The sequence below is a fragment of the Nelumbo lutea genome, chromosome 1, assembly GCF_056320005.1.
Source record: "Nelumbo lutea isolate HS-2025 chromosome 1, American lotus-T2T, whole genome shotgun sequence".
NCBI classification, from domain to species: Eukaryota; Viridiplantae; Streptophyta; class Magnoliopsida; order Proteales; family Nelumbonaceae; genus Nelumbo; species Nelumbo lutea.
The window spans coordinates 105676870-105702277 of NC_142684.1; the positions used below are offsets into that span (position 1 = coordinate 105676870).

The window sequence follows — 25408 nt, forward strand, 5'->3', positions numbered from 1 at the left end:
TTCAACCTAAAACCGAATAAAACAAAGGGGTTGAATTTTGAATCATTTGCTTAGCTGAAAATCTGCTTGGACAGGTCAAGAAAGGAAAAAAAAATAAGAAAATAACCGGTTGACTGGTTGGTTGGGTCACACCCTTACAAGCATTTGGAGTTGGGATCTTGTGATATCACGGTCTCGGTCGCTCCTCTTCGTGGTCCAGTGCTGCATAGGTCCACGGATTTATATGGGTTGCAACAAAGTCTTGATTTATTTGTATCAAGAAACTATATTGGGCCTGGGTTATTTTTGAGGAGAGGCTTAAGGAAACCAAATTAGACATGTTTTATTCTTTTTTACTTCATTTGTAATATTTTTGAAAAGAAGCTTAGCCAAATAGCCATGTTTTATTATTTTAAATTAAAAAAAGTTATTATATGCTTTTTCTGAGGAATTATTTAACCACGTGGCAAAGATGGGGTCTTGGTTTAGGATTCTACTTTAATGAATGGTTTATTTTGTCTGTCGAAAAAAAGGGAACAAAAAACCAAGAACAAGAACACGTCCAACATAAAAATATCACAGGGAGATAATTGCAGATTTACGAGTGTGTGGCTAACAATTCTTTGGTCTGAGATTTGAATTTTAAAGGCAATCTGTAGTCTATACGTATGAGATAGATGATGTAAACCACACTCCCACAGGTTCTTGATGATTTAATCTTTTAAATTCACATTTTTATCTTATTATTATGTAGGATTTCAGATTTAATCCATAATTATCTTGTATTTTTTTTAGTTCATCTCTTGTTATATTTCAAATGATTACAAAATAAAAAATATATATATATATTATAGAAACTTAATTATTTTTAATTTTGATATAAATATAAATATTAAATTTATCAATTATAAACATTATATAAATATGAAATGACAAGAAAATCTGAAAAAATCGAAAAAGAATAAAAAAGGGGAGGAGATATCATGTTACAATCCCTGTCTTTTTGTTGATTAGTGTTGTATTGTAAACTTGATTTTTAAAATGGGTCCCACGCATGGGGTAGTCTTCTGACGTCAGATTAGAATATACTAATATATCCTATTTCACTCCTTTCCTTCACCTACTCAACACGCCTTTATTAAAAGGAATCAGGAATGCTTGAATTTCAATAAGGGCCCTCCTCTGACGTCGGATTAGAATCTACCAACCAAATGAGTAGTTTTGGTACCGTTTTTTTATAGCTCTTTCAGTCTTTCTTTTAAGCTTTTAGCCTTTAGGGGATAAAATAGGTTGGGGGTCAACCGGTCAAAGTCAAAACTCAAAACGGAATCTGCCTGGAAGGAGTCCGGATCTGCTCCACACCGCACGTCCTGGCCGCACATGGGAATATCTCCCGTAATTGTATTTATTATATGGGAGATGTTCCCAGTACACGGTGGGATGTTGTTGTGAGGAGCGATTTGTAAGGAGCAGATATCCATTCAAATTGTAGTCAGAGAGACGGAGACTCTGAGCTCGTATTTATCAGGATTCAGGAGACCATAAAGAGAAAATCAACTTCATCAAAAAGAACAGAGAACAAATTAGGAGGTGATTCTTGAGTTCTAAACTGTTTGACAGAAAGGAATCACTCTGTTGGATCTGGAATCGGTTCGTCAATCATTCTTGAGTTCTAAACTGTTTCAAACTTTACAAACGATGGCGAAACCTGATTTCTGCAAAAGGCTGGGATAATTAATTTGTCTATTTTCCTACGGAGAGAGAGAGAGAGAGAGAGAGAGAGAGAGAGAGAGAGAGAGAGAGAGAGAGAGAGAGAGAGAGAGTTGGTATTAACCTCCTTGATTTGGATACTGTCCACTCTGTCTTTAATATATTTAGAAGTTCTTACTTCATCTGCATCTGTTATTTACCCATCTCCATTTCCATTGCTTCATTTAATTGGGTTTGTTATTTTCTTGTCTACAATTTAAAGGAAGGAGAAGTGATGGTACTGCAGACGTCTGATCTCCTGAAGAATGAGCTTCCCGTTGAGCAGGAAACTCTGGTTCTGTCTGACGATGTTGTGACTGGTCTTGTTCTCGTGGATATCGTCAATGGTTTCTGTACTGTTGGAGCTGGGAATTTGGTAACAATATCTATCCCCACATTGTTATTGCTTTTTGTGGGGCTCCTTTGAGTTTTTCTTTTTCTTTTGTTTTCCTTCTTAGTTGTTTTTTTTTTCTTCTGTATATTTAGCTACCCAAGCAAATTCTGTTTGCATACAACATGAAGAAACACTTTTGGGTTTTTGTCCTCTTTCTTTTCTTTGTGGTTCTGTTTCCTGATTTTTCTCCCCCGTATTGGTGAGATGAGATCGAACTCACAAACTCACAGTTGTGGTGCAGCTCTAGCTAACTTCTTCCTGGATAATGTTACTGTTGAGAAAAAGAAGAAATGTTAAAGAAGGACCCAACTTTTTCATTTGGTCTACAATGATTGTTGGTTCAGTTTTCGACTTTTTGGTTTTGTGGCTTTATGCTTGTTTACAGGCTCCAAAAGAGACCGACAAACAGATCTCTGGAATGGTGGAGGAGTCGGTGAAGTTGGCCAAAGTGTTCTGCGAGAATAAATGGCCTGTTCTGGCTTTCCTTGATTCTCATCATCCTGATAAACCCGAGCACCCATATCCTCCTCATTGTTTGATTGGAACAGAAGAATCAGAGCTAGTCCCAGGTGCTTATTCGTCTTCCTATTCACATTTTTCTGATATGTCAACCAGCTGAGTGTTAAGGAGTAAAGATGTAGTGTTTGTCCAATCTGCAGCTCTGCAATGGTTGGAAAAGGAAACAAATGTAACAATTAGACGCAAGGATTGCATTAATGGGTTTCTTGGTTCAATTGAGAAAGATGGCTCAAATATTTTTGTGGATTGGGTGGGGACCAACAAGATCAAAGTTGTAAGTGTTTCTGCAACTAGAACTTCTTCCTTATAATCTGAAGCATAGTCTGTTTATAATTTTATTTATTCTGTGATAGCAAATTAGTGGAGAAAAAGGGTTCTGGTAGCTAACTAACTTTGTGTTTGTGAAGATACTTGTAGTAGGGATATGCACGGATATCTGTGTGCTAGATTTTGTGGCCACTGCATTATCTGCAAGAAATCGTGGTTTTCTTGCCCCTCTAGAGGATGTGGTGGTGTACTCCCGTGGTTGTGCAACATATGATATTCCATCTCATGTTGCAAAAAGCAATAATGAAGTTGTAGCTCATCCACAGGTACTTTCAAGTCTCAATAAATGATCTTGGAGTATGCTTGTGACAATCTGGTAGAATGTCTACGTTTGTTCATTTCTAGTGGTCATGATATGTGCTTTCACCTCAGTCATAAAGCGTCTGACTGTTTATTCTTTTGACACATTATGCTGTGGATTGCTTTGTTTTTTTAAGGATATGGTTGTTCATTCTCCTGTTTCTACTGTCAACTCTACAACAACCAAAATCATCTCCATTCATAATTATTGAATTAATATAATGGTTGTACCATCATACTTTCAGAATTTATTCAATACTTCAATTATGTGCAAAGGAAATGCTTTACATGTTCTATTATGATTTAATATAATACAGTACATTACCTTTTCCTAATAATAATAAAAAACTTCAGTCTTATTCTGAGCTTTGGATCCCAAAAAGGACAGAAGGCATAAAGGAAAACTTAAGGATACAGAAGGAAAAAGTAAACTTACTATCTTGTCTCCTTGTTTCTTCCTTCCTTTCTATTAACTCTTCAATGCAATCCAAGTTGTTTTTCAGACTCAGTTTTTACTGCAGTTCTTCTAATAGAAAGTTCGAGGATGTGATTCATTTTTCCCATGTTAATTAGGTGATGTTGTATATGTATAGAAACATAAACCCTTTTCCTCTTCTCCCCTGTTTTTTTGGCAGGAGCTTATGCATCACATTGGCCTTTACATGGCTAAGGGAAGAGGAGCCAAGATAGCATGGGAAGTGTTAGTAGGTCCACATGAAAAGCCATGATATACTGCCAGGTTTAGCTGTCAATTTTGCTTTTATACCTCTTCTGGTATCCAGGGATAACTGAGGTGATGTAAGCCAATTAAATCTAAATCTTTGTTTGAGACTTCACAAAATGTATGTAGGATACTTTGTTGGAGTAATAATAAGAGCAATCATCCGCAACATGATGCCAATTATCTAAGTTCATAACTGGCCTATTAATTAATAATTCAGATAGGTGATAGAAAGAATATCTTCCATGCATTTAAGTATTTCTATGCAATTAGCTTCCATTCCCAGCATAGGTCCATTTCATAACTATGTATTTATTCTTTCCGTCCTCCAGCTATGCAAATAATCTCCTTCTGGAAGGGAAAGCCAGGGGGGCATATCGATGAAAATATGCAACAGTGAGGTCAGCATGACCAAGTATTCTTCTCAACCAACTGCATGTCTTTGGCTAAACTGTCCTGCATGGGATATCTTTTTTCCCATTCCCCAAAAATAAATCCAAATGAAAAACAACAACTTGCATCAGTCATTAGCTTCTTTGAGCATCAGAAGGCTTTATGGCAGCATAATTAAGATTTGCAAGTAGTCATAAACATATATAAGCTGTGTAAAAGGATTAAAGATATTGTATGAAAAGATTCAGGGAAACTGCCAGCAAAATAAGCAGGCTACCATTCAAATGGGCATTTACTAGGATGATGGCAGATGGAAGATTCTTTTGCCACATCTCCTTCTCTGCTCTTTTGGCATTTATGAGTTCCTCCATGAAAAATTTCTGGTGCTATTGTTTATTAACAAGCTTGTATGATGCAGATGTAGAAGCAAGTGGAGAATTCATGGGGAAACAAACCAATTCTCCAATTCCTATACCAATTTTGGAAATTGAGTTATAGGATATTTCCATATTGGTACTCTTTTTAGTTCTTTTATTTTCAAGTTGTTTCTGTCTTAATAATGACGTTTTAGAGTTTTACCACTGTTTCAAAATTACTATTTATGGTAACTCTTGGACTTACTATTATAGTAACTCACGTAATTACTATGTTTAGTAATTTCCAGAGTCTTTAAAGTAGTTAGTTTTAGTAGGATTTGAAAAATCTTATTAGACTTGTTTGGGAGTTGGAAGCCTTATTTAACTGTCCTAATGGGTTAGTTATGGATTTGTCTTAGTTTTAAAACAATGAGGAGTTGTTTTGGGTCATCCTAGTCCAAATTGGAGTCTGTAAAGGGAGAGATAAGCTCTCTTAACAAAATAGTATCTGATATCATAGTGAGGTTCAAAATAATAGGTTAGTTTATATTTGTTTTGGATTGAAACAAAAAATAAATCAAGAGGAAAGATATGAAAAATCATGATATTTCCTTCGAGGGATTTCTGTTTATCTTGTTAATTAAAAACGGGGAATGAGATGGCATGGCATATGATCAAAAGATTCATATACTCATCAGAAAAATCAACTAAAAGTAGAGAATTACATTTCCCATATGAAAAAAAGCAGTTAAGAAAACACTCTCCAAGTTCCGTCCATCTTAGAACTTTTCAAACTTCAAACTATCAGAAACAAGAAAAAAGGATACTCTCTCAAAGAATAAAATAAAATGAACTAGTAGAATAAAGAACCTGGAATAAATTCAATTTATATAGGAAGTCCGGTTCTCAGATTACTGTGTTGTTTACGCAATGCTGGATTCATGCATGAGAATATTGATGGCTTCTGCTTTTTTGGTTTGTCGCCAAAAATGAATGAGCGCAAAGGAACTCGAGGCCGACTAGTTGTATGCTTAATGTGTGAATGATGGTTTTTTGATCCTGACAGATCAAATTCCTCATTCAACTTTGACAGAGTTTTCTCAATTTCAAACCGTAGTCCTCTCACATGATCTAGACCTGCTTGCAGTTCTTCTGCAACTTTATTGTTCTCTTGTTGCATGTTCAGAACCTCCCCTTGGAACTTGGCAGCTTGATAACTGGTAAACTCAACTTCTTCAGCTTCAGAACATGCCTTGGAAACTCTTGATATTTCTTCTTGCATGTTGCACAGAGATGAGAATCTATACTGTAATTCATCTTTTAATAGTGCATTCTGCTCCAACCAGACTGTCAATTCAGTTTGTATTTCTCTCAAGTGTTTGTATATAGGCCGGGCATCTGATTTTAGAGACCTCTCTGTATTGCCCTCTTTCCTTTTGTTTTCCTTCAACTTTGAGAACTCAGCTTGTAGATCCTGTATTATGGTCTGGAACTTCTGTATCTTATGGAATGATGTGCTGAACCTCAACCAGAACTCCAGGTTCTCCTCCAAGAGTTTATCAACGCCCATTCGGAATTTCTCTTCAATGGCTGAAACAGTGTGAGGTTCATTAACAAAAATCACTTTGATTTCATCATCATCATCATCTTCTTCATCTTGTGTCGTCTGGATTTTTGCAGTTTTGGTTGCAATGGATCTGCCAATTGTAGGCTGGTGGTCTGGAGTCACAGTTGGAATATTGGTAAACTGGGAGGTGGCTCCTCCTGTCATGGCATCATGGGGCATTTCCAGCTTTGAATCATCAAAATCGTTGGGGTCGATATTTGAGTTTTTATCAGAACTTGTTTGCAGAAAACTTAGTTTCTGATGCAAAGATTTGATTTCCTCATCCTTCATGGCATTAGCAGTTTTTAGTTCTCTTAGTTGCATCATTGTTTCAAACTGACTATCTCGGTTTTTCTTCTCTACTTCAGATAGCTTCTTCTTTAATTCCTTATAGTTTTGAAGAATTGAAGTGTACTCCGTCAATAGAATCTTTTCTCTATCTTCTAATCCATTTAAGAACAACTGCTGCCAGTTTGGTTGAACATCATGCTGAATGCTGCCTTCTTGTGATTTAACATCGACAACAATATCTTCTGCTTGGGATGGATCCTTCTTCTCAACTTTGCCCTGCTCTTTTTCATCACTATGTTTTTCTAAAATATCACTAGTGATGGTGTTCAACTTTGGTTGAACTACATACTCATCTTGGTAACTGGAATTTTGAACCCCATCTTTCTTCTCTTCCACTTCCATCCTGTTCTGTAGATTGACCAAACCATGAGCAGGAATTACAACTTTTTCTTGTTCTTCCAAGCTTTTGGTTGATTGGTCATTGGGAAAAGTGCCTACTTCTTTGAATGAACTAGTCATTTCAACTTCCTCGTCAGGCTTCACACTTTGTTCAATGACCCTTTTCAACTGCTGACAGTTTGGTTGATCATCATGCCGAATGTCCCCTTCTTGTGATTCAACATTGACAACAATGTTTTCTGTTTGTGATGGGTCCTGCTTCTCAACTTTGCCCTGCTCTTTTTCATCACTATGTTTTTCTGAAATATCACTAGTGATGGTGATCAAATTTGGTTGAACTACATCTTCATCTTGGTGACTGGAATTTTGAACCTCATCTTTTATCTCTTCCACTTCCATCCTGTTCCCTAAATTGATCAAACCATGAGCAGGAGTTACAACTTTTTCTTGTTCTTCCAAGCTTTTAGTTGATTGATCATTGGGAAAAGTTCCAACTTCTTTGAACGAACTAGCCATTTCAACCTCCTCGTCAGGCTTCACACTCTGCAGCTTTTTAGAAAGATGATTGAGGTCACAGTGTAACTCAGTAAAATGTTTCTTGAGGTTGTTGTTTTGGTCTTCAACATTCCGGTTGAGATCCCGTATTCCTTGCAACTGGGAATCCAATTCTCTTAGTCTGTCTATCAAATTATTTGAACCTTTGATCAGAGTAGACTTATCCTCTTCCAAGGTCCTGAGATGTGCCTGAAGTTCATCAGTTTCTGACTTTAATCTCATGATCAAAGCAGTCTGACATGAAACTGCAACTTCCAAGTCGATGACTTTATTTGCCAGTTCATCAATCTTTTCTACCAATTCTGACATAGTGAGGGATGTACCAGGTTTCACCTCAAAATGGTCCATGATCTTGTTACATATTGACCCCAATTCAAGCCTATCCTGTTTCAAACTGATTTCTTCTTGCGCCAAGTTCAGGTTTGGATTTAAATTAATAGATTCTTTTTCATCAGAAAGTATTTTCTGGTCAATCTGATCACCGAGAAATTCACACCTGAGGGTTTTCAACTTTTCATGGGCATCCTTGACCCGTTGGCATTCTATTTTTGCTTCTTCAGCTGATCGCTCTTGTTTCTCCTGCAACTGGATCAAGGTCTCCTGGCATGATTTCAGAGCTGTAGCAGCCATCAGAGTTCGAGCCTCATCATCCTCAATGACTGTTCCAATATTAAATTCATCTTGTAAGCTACAAATCTCCTCCTGCATCTCTGTTATCTGCTTCTCAATTTCCCAATACTTGGTATGACTTCTCTCATATGAGCTCTTAAAGAACTCTTTCTCAGTCTGTAGGGCCAAGATTCCTTTTTGGAGTCTATCCACTTCTTCTAGTGCCTCAGCTTTGCTCATTCGAGGACTACTAGTGATAGTAGTAGATGCAGTTGTCTTCTTAGGCAGTGATTTCTTTGCAAGCAATGTGGGTGGGCTGTTTTGCTCTTTCTTTGGAATCATAGGAACCTTTGGAATATTTGGTTTTGGGACTTCAGGTAAATCCATGGGTAGTTTAGTGGGATTTAGTGATGAATTGGATATTTTCAGATATTCATCCTCATCTTCTTCATCCATTGCAAACTGAACTTGCTCAGGAAAAACAGTTGCAATAGTGTTGTTGGCATTTTGCAGCTCTCCAGATATGTGGTCATACCTCTCAGCTAAGGCTCTGTATGCCCGATAAGATTCTTCCACAAATTTTATGAGTTCAGGTCTCTTTCTGTAATACATCTCTGCCCTCTTTGCAAAAGAGTCTCCATCCTCTTCGATGAGTTTAACAATGTATTTCACCTTCTCCTCCATATCTGCCAATATTCTCCAAATTTAAAAATTGGTGATATAAATTAGCATCACTTATATGTGGTGGAGTCATATATATTATGTAAATAAGTCAATTGCCAGGTATCCACGTTACCATTTTTTCTTTGTATATAATGGTCTGATACTCCGGTTTTCTTTCATCACTTTGCTCCAATAATCCATAACAAGGAAGAGATTGATGATGTCATTCATAGAATTAACAAGATGGGCAAAATGAAGGGATGCACGTAGAGTCCATTGTGATAGGAGAATACAACTTAGGCTAAAGGCAAAACTTTGAAGTAAACAATGTTGTATGGGATGGAGTGTTGGAGAGTTCAGAAACATGTCTAGAAAATTAGTATTGTAGCAATGTTAATGTTGAGGAGAAAGAGGGAGAAAACTAGAAAGGATGGGATAAAAAATGAACACTCATATTAAACTTAGTACACCCAATAAGAAAATGAGGGAGCATAGACCAAGATGATTTGGTTACATACAGAAAGACTTTCCACAACATTAATTAGAATGATCTGTTGCAAATCGAAAGGCCAGAAGAGCTAGGGGCAAGCAAAAATGACATGGATTGAAGTAGTGAGAAATGATTCAGGGTCCATAATTTAACAATGGATATAGAAATAAATAGAGTGAAACCGATGTTAGAGTTGGACCAAACAGAAAACTGGAATGCGCACTGGACCATGATTTTACTGGTTAAATCAGATGGAACCATCAATTAAGCGGGACCCAGATAAGTTCAGTCACCAGGTCACGAGTTCTACCGTCCTGTCCCTGACAATACTAAATGGAATGACAGAACAGGATTTGTGTAGCTGAACTCATATAGTTGGGACAAGTCTTATTAGTTGAGGGGTATGATTCTCATCTCCTGTTTTCATTCCCAAGTTTTTGTTTTCCACTCACTGGCCATTCATGTGAATGAGTTTCTTTGGGGATTCTGATTAACCAAAATCAATTTCCACAGTCTAAAAACTAGCATTGTATGAGAAAAAAACACATGGAAATTCTTTTGAGATATAGCAGGGAGTCCAAGTTCACTAGTTAGTGATCCATTTGAAATTTGTAGATGAATAAAAGAAGAGAACACCAAGACCAATATCTCCAAATCAACCAATTTTCAATAACCGGCATCAAAATCATGGGAAGAAACTTATTCCTGGTATATATGCATTCTCTCTTTTTGGTGGACAAGAAGAAAAATTCCATTCAGATTTGATTAAAGAGCTTCATTTGCAATGAAGAAAGAAAACCAATAACTGGCAACTGTGAAACACCTGGAACTTATAATACAAACAGTTCGTGTCTGAATGTGATCTAAATTGAATTACAGATAGCAGATTAACCAAATCAATCAAAACCAATTGTCTGGCAGACCAGGATAATACCTTGAAGGTTCTGTTCGAGCCATTTTGACTGCTTTGTCCTGATGTGGCTCGCCCACCACCATGAATATGCATTGCTTGCAGCTCTCTGCAACATCATCTCTCTCTACAGAAGATCTAAAGACTGAGGTTGTTGACATGAACTATAATGAAAAAGAAGGGTTGGGTTTCTGTGGACAGCTTTCTGAGATCTCCGTCATCAACAACTCATTTGGGCTTTAAACATGGGATTCTCTGGAGTATGGACTCTGGACTAACACTTACTGGCATATGGAAGGGAAAGTCTAGGCTTACAGACTAGGGATACCTGGTTTCCTTTGGGAAGCAGTGAAGTACCACCTAAGATGGTCCACGTGGCTAATAATTATTTTGCCAGGGTGGCAGTAGTAGGAAATATAAAGGAGAGCATGTTTTCCTCTTTTTCTTCTTTCTGACAAAAAAGTTTCTCATAAAGTCACCGACTCGCCGACGATCCCATTTTCTTCTTTTTATTATTATTTACGTTGTATCGATGATAAAGAAAGTAGTTCTTTATAACAGGTATTTCTGTTATAAAAAAAAGTAGTTCTGGAGCACATGAGGGGCACTTTAGGAATAAATAAATAAAAAGTAATTCTAACGTGAGGGGCACTTTAGGAATAAAGAAATAAAAAGTAATTCTAACGTGAGGGGCACTTTAGGAATAAAGAAATAAAAAGTAATTCTAACGTGAGGGGCACTTTAGAAATAAAGAAAGGATATTTTCTCCTTCATCCTTCGCCTCGGCAGTCTGCATTTACAGATTTTTACTCGTTGCGCCTTGGATATTGGATTGGGAAGGATCCGATCCGTTTGCTTCAACATCACCCGACCGGATTGGCTATTGTTGGATCGGGTCTGGGTACACCCATAAAATTCAGCATGTGCATGGCTGGTCAAGAGGAACAGGTTTGACAACAGCTGAAAAATGCTGAATTGAAAAGCTTGTCGTTGTCTTCTAATGAATAAGATTTTGGGTTGATTATTATATCCTTGAAAATTTTATTATTTAATTATTTTAACAATTAAAAGATAAAATGAGAAGTCTTTTAATTCAGCAATTTCAGCTGTTACCCAATGGCCCCTAAATGGAGCCCGGATAAAAGACTTAAATCTCCCCTTGTAATTATTGAATCCTCTTCTCTCTTTTCAAATTGGACCAAGTCCTCCGGGGTCAAAATTATGTCTAACAGAATTATCAAAAGTCTCTTTTACCCTTGCTAATTCTTCAAATTTTCAAACAAAAAGTTACGGCACCCACTATTTACTGCATGAAATTGAATCTGGCATGTTGTTTTATTGCCTCTCTCTCTCTCTCTCTCTCTCTCTCTCTGATTTGAAGGTGCGGAAGGCATCTTAATGAAGAAGCCCTCAATGTCCTTTTGGCTTTTGCCAAATCACTTGAGTCATCATTTTACTCCAATTATAAAAGAAAAAGGAAAGGTACTAGCAGTGCCTTCCCCACCTCCAAACGAGAGAGAGAGAGAGAGAGAGAGAGAGGAGCAAATATCTTTCCTTTTTTTCTTTTATAATAGGAGTAGAATGATGACTCAACAGAGTGATTTCACAAAAGTCGAAAGGACATTGAGGGCTTCTTCAACGTTAAGTTAAGATGTTCCCCACCAAATGAGAGAGAGAGAGAGAGAGAGAGAGAGAAAGAGGCTCAATTGTCCCACCCACAACTGAGTGGTGGTTCAATTGGTAGTTAGTTGGATAGTCCTAGCAGAGATGTGGATAAAGCTTGGATTTGGCATGGGTTGAGGCTTTAGCCTTTATGTTGCTTCAACCCAGCCCATCTAGATTCTAGCCCGATCCTTTATATATAAATGGGTCAAGTCGGAAAGCTTCTGTCTGTGAACCCGTGAACCCAGCTATTTAAGGTCATATAGAAGCCAATCTGCACCATCAATTAGATAAGGGGAGCCCACTGGATTGGTCACATGTTAATCCAAGGTCCATTTAGTCATAAACCAGATCTTTGCGTTAATGGTTTTCACTTTTCACAACTAATGTCATCTGTTCATAATTTTAAAATTTCCAATATAAAACATCTATATATAAGTATGCTTATTTTGCGTACACAGCTAATTTGTTTCACATCAATTCATTTTCCAGTGTTCAATTTTATCCCAAGGATTCGGTTTGAATGCAATGCAACTTAATAACTTACATAAAGACTAACCATCCATTATTCAGTCCTAGAACCTGTCCAAACTTAGCAGGAGTTGTGTTAGAGCGTTTGCCTCAGTCTGGACTTGGATTGGCCTGGAATTGGGCCAGGCCTTGGGCTATGAAAGATGAAGAGATATCATTAGATGAAAATATATTTTTCAAATCAAGAAATTCAAGAATATGTTTTTTTTTTTCGTTTTGAAAATAAAAAAGAACATGTTTTCCACATTTTTGTTTAGGCTCAGTTTGAAAAGAGTATATATACAAAATTCAAGGTTTTGTACTCTACATATTTATATTCATACTCCTTCCAAACTAAGCCTTAAGAACCAATTTATTTTGAAACCAGATGGTTTTAATTTATTTTTAAAATTTACAACAAGAAAAACAGTTCATATTCAATGGATTTGTTAAATAACATGAGTACTAAACTGCTAAAAATGGTTATAAATCTTTCTATAGATAACAAGTGTATGCTAGTCATTTATCATTATAATAATTGGATGATGTTTAAGCATTTATAGTTGGGATTAAGCAATTGGTTACATTCCCTGAATCTGGTATGACCTCCAATTTATGAAAACCCAGCAACTTCGGTTCTTTTAAAACCCTAAGAATAAATAGATCATGGATGCCCAAGTAACCAAATGTGAGTCTATGAAAGGCGTTGCCAAAAAAAAAAGAAAGAAAGAAAGAAAGAAAAACTATAAGTCTCTGAGAATATGACAAATCCAATAAAATTCATAGGAGAATCATCCATTTTTAAAATATTCTTGAATTTTCCCTAAATTCCTAAAACCCTAGGATCCCATAATTCCATTTTTAAAATATCATGAAATTTTTATAATATTAAAATAATCTTAAATTCCTATAATTTTATTTCTAAATACCCCCAAATTAGATGCATTTTAGGTGGTTGTTTGGATGAGGAAATTTTGGGAATTCTTCATCCTAAACCCACCCCACCACCAGGGATGGGGCAGTGATGGGGAGGGGGTGCTCTGCCCCAAACCCACCCAGTTGCTGTTCCTAACATCAATGCCCTAGGCCACGGAATATCCAAGAGATTCATCGAGACTCTGGCTCTTCATACTCCATTCCAATTGAATTTAAAAACAATTATTAAAATAATAAAAAGGCAAAAAATCATTGAACAGGTCAAATGGGTTGGTGGTTTGATCACCTGGGTCAATGAGTCATTGACCAATTCAATGGTTTTTGGCCAGAGATTGGGTTTGGGGTAAAATGGAACCAGTTGCCTAGATGGTCCCTGGGCCAAACGGTCTAACCATCCGGGTCAACAACAGTTCAAAAACATTGGTACTAAAAACAAAGCTATGTTCATATCCAAAAAGATCTGTCATTTTTTGGATTTTGAGAGGGGGAAAGTTGGTCAATGGGATTACTAAAAACCAAGAAATCCATGTTCTTTTTTCAGATTTATGTGAGGTCCATGGAAAATTTATTTTCCCTAAGTATCACTTACCCGATTAAGTGATACCCATCCCCTAGGTGGATAACCTTCCCACCTAGGGGGAAAAGTTGACAATATTTAGGCAGGACAAAATTGTCCCTTTTAATAATAGATTTTTTTATGATTAAAATAGTAATTGTCATATTACAGTTACTGGATAAGTAACTTCCCTAAAAGTGAACGAGCCTAAGAATCAATTCCCAACCACATATCTTAGAATACAAAGCCAAGAGTCTGAATTAAGGAACTTGTATTTGTACACCATTTTGATTCACCATTTCCTACAACAAGATTAAACACTAGAAAGACCAAGGCAACCATGATTCCCCTCTGCTCACAACCACAATGAAGTGAAGGGGCCAATTTCATATATTCGAGACCAAGATTTAGTTTGTGAAACCAGTGTATAGAAAGCAAGGTCAGGGGTGATGATCTATGAGCTGAGAATCAGATACTATTTTAGGGGTAAAACAAAACAAAACAATTAAAAACAAATTTAAGTTGGCTGCTTTAGATGCTCACGGGAAACACCTTCTATGTCATTAGGGTTGTCAATGGGTTGAATCTAGATTGGAACCAGCGATAACTGGAACCGACCCAACATTTGACCCAGACCCAGACCCAATAGGGTCTGTAATTTTTTGACCTAGAACTGAATCAATAGGTTCTTGAGACAATCAGGTCTAACCCAACAAACCCGGTTATAATAAATATATATACTACTTAAAAAAGTGCGAATGGGGAGGTATTGGCTTTTGGAAATTTTCTTTATTGAAATACCCCTCCTCTTGAATTTAGTCCATCTCCATTGAAAGGGAAGAAAATGTGATTAAAAGAATACCATTAAGTACATTCAATTACCTCTCATTAAGCCTCACATTTAAGTCATTAAATAAATCACATTATCTCTCATTGTATCCGACATTTATACTTTTGTTTATCATCATTAAATTCCACTAATAAATCATAATTCCATACACAATAATTATTAACAGAATGGAATTTTATATTTTTAAAATAAACATAGAAATGAAATCATATTTTTCATCTAGGGATAGGTAATTAGTTCAACCATTTGTGTCAAATGGATAATTCCATGATGTCATAAATAAATAATACAAATTTATAAATATAAAAAATACTTTTGTTTATCATCATTAAATTCCACTAACAAATTCATACACAATAATTATTAATAGAATGAAATTTTATATTTCTAAAATAAACCTAAAAATGAAATCATATTTTCCATCTAGGTCGTGGGTAAGTACTTCAACCATTTGCAAATGGATAATTTCATGTTGTCATAAGTAAATAAAATAAATTTAGAAATATAAAAAATACAAAAAACATAGAAAAAAAAATAAAATTTGAAAAAAAATGGACATGTTTCTATTATTATGTATTTTTCATATTAAAACATAACTATGATAAAATAAACATAATTTTATTAATGATGGACATCAACTACACAATTTAAAACCGATAGGAAATTAAACCATCTTCCTATCTAGGGGGTGGGTTAGTGGTTCAACCTTTTAGGTCAAATAGGTTAAAAATATTTTTTTTTTAAATAGAATAGTACAAAAATATGTAACAAATTTGGGCACACCTATAATATTATATACTAATAATATAAACAAAAATAAGTATGATAAATAATAATTATTTTATCAATGATATAAATGAAATACAAAATTTAAAAGCACTTTGAAAATGAAACCATTTCCATATCTAGATGGTAGGTAGGTCAATAATCTTACATTCTGGGACAAATGGGTCAATCTATGATGTCATAACTAAGTAACGAATATTAAATACATACATACATACATACATACATACATATATATTCACCATATTAAACAAAAATAAATATGAAAATAAGAATTACTTTTATCTATGAGAAAATAGAATACACGATTTAAAAATCAATTGAAAAAGCAAAATGGTTTTTCAATCCAAGTGGTGGGTTAGTGGTTAAACGATCCATGTCAAATGGATGTTATTAATAAATAAGAAAATACATAAATTTCTAGAAAATGTAGAAATTTGTCAATAATTTCGTGCACATTCTATAATATTATATATTCATCATTTAAAAAAAGTGTGATTAATGAGAATTATTTTCATTAATGATAAACTAGCAGAGGGGCCCCTGTGTTGCAGAGGCTAGTGGAATTGTGAAAGTTCAATGTAAACTATTTGCTTTAAAAGGGTGAGGGAAAATTTTTTAATAGTTTCAGTAAAATTATAAAAATGATCTAAGTTTTTATCACTATCTTTGTAGTCAAAACTATTTTAACTCATTTTTCATTTATTAATTTTTATTTACAGGCCTAGTGGAATTGTGAAAGTCGAATGTAAACTATTTGCTTTGAAAGGGAAAAAATTTAATAGTTTCACTAAAATGATAAAAATGATTCAAGTTTTTTATCACACTATCTTTGTAGTCAAAACTATTTTAATTAATTTTTCATTTATTAATTTTTATTTACAGATAAGATATTTGAAAGACAGCAAATAAAATTAATTATACATTTAAAATAACAATGCCATACAAATAAAGGTACACTGACAGCCCACACTCAGGATCCAACTCAGGTTTACTCCAATTTAGCACCTAGTGACGTGTTGAAATGTGATTGGCTTCGAGTCCAAACACATTAGATCCGAAGTGCATCCCACTCTTCCTAGATAAGAAAATAATATCCACCCCACTGACCTCAAGTCCCCATCATACGGCTAGTCAGCTACAACCTACATGGCTACACCCAATAGAATATGATTGTTAAGAAAGAAGCCAACTAATCTTGCAAAGTCTTCCCTTTGGTCAAAACTTGTACATTCCTACATATCATCGTTAGACTCTAGTTGCAGTCTTCGTAGTTCGTTCATCATGATGTAATTCTTGTGGGAAGAAAAGCTGAGAAGTCAAGATAAAAGTTGAAGGAGAATAAACCGATTGATAAAGGAGAGTTCTGGTTCTCCCTCCCTAATAGTTACTCATTGTATTCTAAATAAAAAATAAAATAGAGAAGAGCACCACCATCTCACACCAATCTCCATTCCAATTGCAAACAAATATAGAAGAAACAAAATCAAACCTCAACACCTCCAGAAACTATCGAAATAAAAAGGAAAAAGAAAATACAGAAGTACAATAGAGTAGGCACAATGAAGACAACCTCAATAGTCAATAATACTTAAATTGCAAAACAGAGGGAATCGAATCTTGTAAAAGAATAAACATAAAAAAAGAGAAATAGATCACATCAAGTGATGAGAATAAAATTTATCATATTTTTATCCCCAAATATTCAGTCTTTTATACTGAATTAGTACTTATTTGGACTCATATTTCTTGTATTTCGGTTCAGGGCATGAAAAAAGTCATCAGGAGAAAAGCAAAGCAAATCGGATGATTTTTCACAGTTTCGGCACCGTTCAGTAATCTGGGCCTAACTCTCGTATCCGATATCCGATTAGGCTGATTCAAGACTCACCGGAAATATTAGAGAGGAAGCTACAACTTTCATGTTTTGGGATTTCGCAGATTCGGCCAGCATCGAAGTCAAATCCGGGCCCGAAGTCGGGGAAAATTCACAGAAAGGCCCAATTCGCAGCTGAAGCCCAACTTGCAGAAAAGCTTTACAGCAGCCTAATTCGGAGAGGAAGCCTAATACGAATGCAAGAACAAGAAACTGAGAAGAGTTCTACCAGATTTAAATTTGTGATGTAATCTTAGAAAGATAAAGAGATAAGAGTAGGATTAGACTAGGACTTTCTATTTTTGAAAGATAAACTCTAAGAAGGAGTTGGAGACCACCCCCTCCCCTTTAAGCTATATAAAGGGACGGGGGGCGGACTAGAGAGGGATCAAGAAGCAGAGGAGCAATCAGTCAAGAAAGCAAGAAGACTGCAAGAAGAAGGTGGCGGCAAGGAGAAGAGGAGACCTCAACTCTAAGGGCAACACCATGAGTTCTTTCTTTCCTCTTGTTTATTTTATTTCATCTAGTATGAACTGATTTATTTGTAGGTAGAACTATGGAAAGCCTAACCATAACAATGAATATATTTTTATTTTGATTTATCCAAGATCGTGATTTCCATATAGTCTATGAGTTATCTTGCTTAATGCTATTAGGAGTGACCATCTCTTAATTGATTAGGTTTATGTGAATGAATCGAGAGAGGAATTCATATAGCAGACCACATAATTCATGGTGTGAATTGAATGGTATATAGGGGTATATACACATGATTCATCTGAATGTAATAGTTTTTCCTTGAACTTAATGCACTTCTACCTTGAGAACTCTAGTCGAGAGATCGAAGGGTTACCTGATAGAAGTAGTTTTAGTATATCTCGAGAGAAAATATTAAATAAAATTGGAAAGACTTCAGCTTATGGGAATGACAAATTATCTTGGATAATCTCATCTATTACTATTCATTGGAATGGTTAGGCGGACCAAAGGTCCTAGCGAATTCAGTCAATCGTTGCATACTTCAGCATTGGTACTCTTACTCTTGTTTTCTTTTTCTGTTTTTCAGTAGCTTTTACTCTTAAATCTGAAATTCGATTGTCCAAATAATTAGGGAATGTTGTAGTTCTAATACTTATTTTGTTAAATCCTCGTGGGAACGATATTTTTATACTACTTGATAACTAGTGCACTTGCTAGGGTTATAATCATAGCTATCATCAAGCTGGGAAAAAACAAAGTAATTTGGAAAAGAAAAATAACATACGAAAAGCCATCTATCCTAATCGACAATCTTAAATCAGACAAACATATGAACTTGAATAAAAATGCAAAAACAAGAGGAGACCTACAAAACACCAAGAGAAACACATGCGTCAAATCAACTTGAATAGAAATGCAGAAGGAAGACAAACAAAGGAAGAACCCTAAAACACACATTCATGAAACCGAGCAAACATAAGGAAAAAGCATACTTGTTTTCTAGGCCCATCACTAATCAGTTCCCACCCTTCAACTACATTTGTACCACAAACAAAAGGGAAACCTACAAACATAGAATGAAGAAATTACCCACATGCTCTATGGTCACAGGAGCCACCCTTGAACTCCATCTATACCAGAGAATGAAAGGGAATCTTGCAAACATAGAATGAACAAAAGGAAAACCTACAAAATAGACAAAGAAGCATGTGAACAGAAAAAGACAAAACAAATAGCAAAGGAGATCAAGTTAAATGATAAAAAGACAAGTAAAATGAAAAACAACTAAAACCCTAAACTCAAATCAAACCACCATTGTAACCCAAACTTGAAGAATACTTCAAGGAACACCCTAAAAAGAAGGAAAACCTGAAAAAAAAAGAAAATGGAAACATTAGTGTCATTACAATGAAAAGCAAATCAAATAAACCACATAACTAATTCAAACAACTTTTCCAAAACATTGCAAGTAATAAGGATAAAAAGCCTATGGATTCTTCTAAACTAAGAGAGATAAGGGTTAAGAGAGGAAGAAATGAGAAAGAAATGATGGTTGATATAAGTGAGGGATGTCATGCATTCTCGAGGAAAGAAATATTGTAGGGAAAAAGTGGGAGAGAGATGGTAGAATACTCTCAAACTAGATAGAAACCATCAAGTGTTAAAGAGAGTTATATAAAATAATACAAAAATAGCATTGTCATCAATTATAAGTGGGAACACATGACATTTCAAAAATCTATTGGGAACTAACACATGACCCAACTAACCATATCAAATGGTTCAATAATTTAATTAGCTAGGTCATTGTAGGCAAGTGGTTTGGTAGGGATGCAAACAAATTAGATCATATTTGAATTAGGGTAAAAAATAAAGAGCATTAATGTCTAACACATGATCTCACTAATCATGTCAAATGGTTCAATGGTTTAATTAGCTAGGTCATTATAGGAATTTGATTCGATTTGAACATCTGATCAGATCTCATAAATACTGATTCGAATCTGAATCTGATCAAGATGTGGGATATCCGAATCTGATATGATCCAATTTAATTAAAAAAAAAACAATAAATTATTAAAACGAAAAGAAAATATAATAGTTAAAATAAAAAAAAAAAACAAAATATAAGGATTTTTTCAACCATTTTCATCATATAAGAAGTTTACAAAAATGCAATATAAATAATATATTTATAAACAAACAATAAATAACATATATATTATATATAAATGATATATTTATATAAATAATTGATTTGACCACAATATTAAAAACCAATATTCAAACAATATATTGAAATTGCATTTTCTCTTGGTAAATAAGTGATTTTTATTATCTCATAAATTAAATAATAATAAATAAAAAATATCTTTTTTTATAAATTTTATAGAAAAATTTGAACATGCATTAATATTATATATTCTTCATATTAAACAAAAATATGTTTGAAGAAATAAGAATTATTGTATTATTGTTAGTAAAGATGGAAATGGCTAAAATATGAAGAAAAAAAATGAATTAATGTCTTAATCATAGTCCATTTTCCTGGTTAACTAGGTTAATGGTTCAACCAATAAGGTCATATGGTTGCTGACTATCATCGTCATCATCATTTGATATTGCCACGTGCAACGCGCATACACTTTTACTAGTATATATATATATATATCATATTTGGTCTGAATCGATTCGACACTAGGTGGAACTGATTCCGAATTGATATTAATGGGGACCCTATATCAAGATCTAAAATGACTCGTTGATTCTAGTTCCTAAAACTAAAACTGACCCAATCGATTTGGGTCTGTCGGGTCGGATGTCGGGTCGGACCTGACCCATTAACAGCCCTACAAGGAGAGATTATTTTTTGTCTATAACTAGAGTCTGGAGATGGTTGTTTCATACATTTGTTAAAGCTTGTATATATTAAAGAAAAGACTTAGTTGTTTAATATCATGATCAATTTGAGAGAACATATGATATGACCTGTTATAATTTATTTACATCCTTTTTGACTTGAGAACTTAAAACTTCAAAAAGATAAAAGCCTTTTTGCAAGTATAGTTAAATTGATTTTGAAGTAGAGTCTGTAAAATATATGAGTGATTCATAAAAGTTCTATTTGACATAATTCGATCACTTGTTTGAAATAATAATTGTGTCTTTTGTATCCATTTTATCCATTGAAATTTGAACTTTGAACTTGTTGATTAAAAGTTGAATAATTATCATTTCACTTTTTCAAACATATTTCTCTACCGAAATAAAATTAGGCTTTTACCATTATTATAAATTTAATAATTAATTATTTTTATTTACAAGTAAAGAATTACTATAGGGCTCAGTTTGGGAAGAGTACAAATGCAAATGTAAAGTGTAAATACATACAAAATACAAAGCTTTACTTGTACATATTTGTATTTGCACTATTTCCAAACTGAGCCTAAGGCCATATTTGGTTATAAATATATTTGCACTGGTGTAAATGATTTGGGTGTAATTTTGATTTATTTTTGTTTCAAATTTTATCTTATTTTGTTTAATTGCAATACAAAAGAAGTAAGATAAGACCTAGAACAGAATAAAGTAAAATCCAAAACAAAATTAAACCAGAATTTGCATTCTTTTCATTTACACTCTTATACATTTACATTTGTACTAGTGCAAATAAGATTGCAATGCAACCAAACGCAGCCTAAACAGAACCTTTCAGTTAGTGGGAGTCAAGCGGTGGAACTCACAGTCTTGGTGCCCAGCAAAAACGCAACGATCGCCAAAGTCCTTAGGCAGACAGATAAGGAAGATAACGAACTCTGTGTTAGTCAGTCAGTCAACTATATTTGTCCGGTCAACGACACCTTCAATTCTATAACGTATCCAAATTCCAACAAATTAAAGACCACAAGTCCCAATACATTTTTGCCCTCCTTTATATGCTTTTTCTTCTTCTTCTCTGTTGTGTCGATACGTGGAGTAGAGCAAGTTAGGCTATAAGATGAGCAGGTACGTTCATGGGTCTTCTGTGCTCCTCATTTTCTCATTCTTTACTATTGTGTTGTGTCAACTCCCTCCAACCCAGAGGAAAGCCATAGCCAATCTCTCCACTCTGTTTAATGAAGAAAACCAAGACCCTTGCTCATGGAAGCGAGTCACTTGTACCAAAGACAATAGGTCCATAACCCATATTTCCCTATCTGCTTTGAGCCTTTCCACTTCTGATTTCCCAAATGGTGTATGCCAGATTTATTCTCTACAGCTTCTTGATGTCTCCAACAATCTTCTGAGCTCCATCCCACAAGAGTTTCTCAGAAATTGCAGAAGGCTTACTGGCTTAAAGGCATTGAATTTTAGTAGCAACTCTTTGTCTGGTATATTACCTTCTTTTGATGGTTTTGGTGGGTTGCAGACCTTGGACTTGTCTTCTAATTCGTTGGGAGGAAATATTACTTCTCAGTTTGATGGATTGATTGGACTCAGAAGCCTGAACCTAAGCAAAAACACATTTACTGGGTTTCTTCCAACCAACCTTGGTAATTCCATGGTTTTGGAGGAATTGCAGCTCTCTTCCAATAAATTCATTGGTGGAATACCTAAGAAACTTATGGATTACAGAAATCTTACTTTACTTGATCTCAGTATTAATAAGCTTTCTGGGCCTGTTACAGATAGGATAGGGAAGCTCTCCAGGTTGGAAACGCTCCTCCTGTCTGACAATAATCTGAGTGGAGTTATTCCTGAGAATATATCTAGAATGGAGACCCTACGGTGGCTTGGTGCAAATCAAAACCGGTTTTCAGGTACAATTCCTCATGGAATTTCAAGGTATGTGAGGCAATTGGACCTTAGCTATAATGGGTTAAATGGGTCGATTCCCTCAGATTTTCTGTCACCTCCAAATTTGCAGTTTGTTGATCTATCTTACAATTCGCTAGAGGGGGCAATTCCAACAAATGTTTCCCATAGTCTGACCAGATTGCGACTAGGGAGCAATTTTCTCAATGGAAGCATCCCTTCTTTAGCTGGTGGATCACTCAGGAAATTAACCTATCTTGAGCTCGACAATAATACATTAAGTGGGGCAATTCCCCCAGAATTGGGAAGCTGCAATAGTTTATTGTTGTTGAACCTTGCACACAATAAGCTGATAGGTCCATTTCCAAAAGAATTGGGTAATCTTCAACATCTTGAGGTTCTTAAGCTACAATCCAACAGCCTGGTTGGAGAAATTCCTGATCAATTCTCCCGGTTACAGAACTTGTTGGAATTGAACATAAGCAAAAATTCATTTTTTGGTTCAATCCCATCAGTAGTTTCTAGCTCTAAGAGACTCGAAAGATTCATCTTAAATGACAACAAGTTCAGTGGTTCAATACCTGATTCAGTCGGGGTTCTGGAACATCTGCTGGAACTCCAGCTGGGAAACAACAGGATAAATGGGAATATTCCAATGATGCAAAATGACCACCTACAAACACTCAACCTCAGCAGCAACCTCTTTGAAGGACCCATCCCTGTAACTCTTAACCGACTACATGGTTTAGAGGTTCTAGATCTGTCAAACAACAACTTTTCTGGTGAGATCCCAATATATCTGACTCATCTAGGGAGTCTTTCAAAGTTGTTGCTTTCCAATAATAATCTCTCAGGAACCTGTCCAAATTTTACTCAACCAGGGATCTTGCTCAACACTACTGGAAATAAGGATTTAATAACAACTCCAACACCTTTGAACCCAACAAACTTGAGCCCTACCCATACTTTGCAGACGAGAAGAAATTCAGATACAGTCATAATTGTTGTTTCAGTTGGCAGTGCTGTAGTTGCTGTTGGGATTATTGGAGTGATTCTTATATTAGTCGCAAGACGCTGCTATAGAATCCATAATGAGAGCCCAATACCTGAAAACCAATTCCCCTTCCCCCGGGTAATCAGCTATCATATGATGACAACAAGTGTGATTCACAGATCATGTATTGACTTCAGTGCAGCCATGGGAGCAGTTGTTAGTCCTGCCAACATCTTGTTGAAGAGCAGATTCTGTACCTATTATAGGGCCATTATGCCTAATGGGACAAGTTATTATGTGAAGAAGCTCAACTGGAGTGGATTCTTATCCCAACTGGGGAGACGTGAAATGTTTGAAGAAAAGCTAGAGGTCCTAGGGAGGCTAAGCAACTCAAATATCATGATCCCTCTGGCCTTTGTTTTGACTGATAATTGTGCTTATCTCATCTATGAATATTTTCAGAAGGAAACTCTCTTCAATCTTCTTCATGGAAGCTCGGGAAGTTCTTTGGATTGGGCAAGCCGTTACAGTATAGCTATTGGTGTAGCTCAGGGTCTGGGTTATCTCCATAGTTGTGCCACTCCTGGGCCGATTATCATGCTTGACCTTTCAACTAAAAACATCCTACTGAAATGCCTGGAGCCCCAGATTGGGGATATTGAGCTATGTCATGTTATTGATCCTTCAAACAGCATGGGGAGTCTTTCAACAGATGATTGTTCTGTTGGGTACATTCCTCCAGGTGAAGCACTCTTTAACATTTTATTACCTTCATCACTTGTTTTCATTGTTTGTTTGACTAATTCTGTCATGGTTTTCAGAGTACGCCTACACAAAGAGGGTGACAATGCCTGGGAATGTCTACAACTTTGGTGTTGTCCTTCTGGAGTTGCTGACTGGAAAACCAGCAGTTAATGAAGGGATTGAGTTGGCTAGGTGGGTATTGAGTAATTCAACACAACGTGAGACCTGGGATAAGATCCTTGATCCTAATATCAGCAAAACATCAGCTAGAGTTCGAGGTCAAATGCTATCAGTCCTAAAGATTGCTCTAGCTTGTATTAGTGTCTCACCAGAAGTGAGGCCAAATATGAAGAATGTGCAGAAAATGCTGTTCAATGCCAAAGGCAGATAAGTGCAATGGGGATTTACTTAATGGTAAGAGTAGCTGTCAGCTACGTCCCAAACATTCATCAACGATGGGTAAATTACTTCCATCTACCATGAAAACATAATGTATGCACCAAACTTGTTTTCTTCTGTAACTCATTGCTGATTTAAGTTCTAGTTTTCTTCATTTTACTCATGCTTTCATGAACTCTATTAATGAAAAGAAGACAATAGTAATAACAATTCTATCTATTTCAGTACTCTGTCTCTACAAGCCCCATTGCTACCAACTGTATATATATGATTCCTTTCATTCCATTCCTGGAGAAGTCTTCTTATTTGCTTGCTTGTGATTCAGAAACTAAAGCAGGATAACACAACTTCTCAATGCTTCAGCCATCTTTTGTGGATGGAAATCAAAAATATTTATGGGAAACAACATTTTTGTAAACATTTCAAGGACCAGTCAGTTGTATGGATTAATTCCTTTTTCTAGGTCCATTAGAATTGAACTTTAGATGCTTTTGTTAATGCTTTAGTAGACTGCCATGTGATCTGAATACAGGTAAATGATAAGCTGATATGAAATGCAG

At 35.5% G+C, this 25408-nt stretch overlaps 3 protein-coding genes across 9 annotated transcripts; 2 read left to right on the forward strand and 1 right to left on the reverse strand.

Moving 5' to 3' along the window:
- Window positions 1–1423: 1423 nt before the first annotated feature.
- NIC1 (nicotinamidase 1) lies at window positions 1424–4177 on the forward strand. 5 transcript variants are annotated; one of them, XM_088972430.1, is made up of 6 exons: window positions 1424–1569; window positions 1952–2104; window positions 2508–2691; window positions 2782–2915; window positions 3049–3234; window positions 3904–4177. In XM_088972430.1, exons 2-6 carry the CDS (start codon window positions 1964–1966, stop codon window positions 3994–3996), a joined length of 738 nt encoding a protein of 245 aa, XP_088828556.1. In that variant the 5' UTR covers window positions 1424–1569; window positions 1952–1963; the 3' UTR covers window positions 3997–4177. The 5 variants fall into 5 exon arrangements, with proteins under 5 accessions (XP_088828556.1, XP_088828429.1, XP_088828698.1 ...); XM_088972303.1 differs by having other exon boundaries at window positions 1468–1629; XM_088972572.1 differs by having other exon boundaries at window positions 1495–1569; window positions 2364–2691.
- Window positions 4178–5397: 1220 nt separating this feature from the next.
- LOC148876595 (protein NETWORKED 2D-like) lies at window positions 5398–10615 on the reverse strand. 2 transcript variants are annotated; one of them, XM_088972209.1, is made up of 2 exons: window positions 10286–10615; window positions 5398–8884 (listed from the first exon to the last, which is right to left on the reverse strand). In XM_088972209.1, the coding sequence occupies exons 1-2, from the start codon at window positions 10380–10382 to the stop codon at window positions 5625–5627; spliced, it is 3357 nt and encodes a 1118-aa protein (XP_088828335.1). In that variant the 5' UTR covers window positions 10383–10615; the 3' UTR covers window positions 5398–5624. The 2 variants fall into 2 exon arrangements, with proteins under 2 accessions (XP_088828335.1, XP_088828267.1); XM_088972141.1 differs by having other exon boundaries at window positions 5398–8895; window positions 10286–10559.
- An 11157-nt stretch (window positions 10616–21772) lies between these two features.
- On the forward strand, window positions 21773–25136 carry LOC148876596 (uncharacterized). Of its 2 annotated transcripts, XM_088965409.1 has the most exons (3): window positions 21773–21922; window positions 22585–24447; window positions 24527–25136. In XM_088965409.1, exons 2-3 carry the CDS (start codon window positions 22671–22673, stop codon window positions 24838–24840), a joined length of 2091 nt encoding a protein of 696 aa, XP_088821535.1. In that variant the 5' UTR covers window positions 21773–21922; window positions 22585–22670; the 3' UTR covers window positions 24841–25136. The 2 variants fall into 2 exon arrangements, with proteins under 2 accessions (XP_088821535.1, XP_088821534.1); XM_088965408.1 differs by having other exon boundaries at window positions 21773–24447.
- Window positions 25137–25408: the final 272 nt, after the last annotated feature.

Bases quoted from the DNA above. Each gene is read 5' to 3' on its own strand.
- NIC1 (XM_088972430.1), top strand. From the start codon at position 1,964: ATGGTACTGCAGACGTCTGATCTCCTGAAGAATGAGCTTCCCGTTGAG. The intron at 2,105-2,507 runs GTAACAATATCT...GCTTGTTTACAG, and splicing joins CTGTTGGAGCTGGGAATTTG to GCTCCAAAAGAGACCGACAA. The intron at 2,692-2,781 runs GTGCTTATTCGT...TCCAATCTGCAG, and splicing joins AGAATCAGAGCTAGTCCCAG to CTCTGCAATGGTTGGAAAAG.
- LOC148876595 (XM_088972141.1), bottom strand. From the start codon at position 10,422: ATGTCAACAACCTCAGTCTTTAGATCTTCTGTAGAGAGAGATGATGTT. The intron at 8,896-10,285 runs GTATTATCCTGG...TTAAATTTGGAG, and splicing joins GCTCGAACAGAACCTTCAAG to AATATTGGCAGATATGGAGG.
- LOC148876596 (XM_088965408.1), top strand. From the start codon at position 21,915: ATGAGCAGGTACGTTCATGGGTCTTCTGTGCTCCTCATTTTCTCATTC. The intron at 24,448-24,526 runs GTGAAGCACTCT...CATGGTTTTCAG, and splicing joins TGTTGGGTACATTCCTCCAG to AGTACGCCTACACAAAGAGG.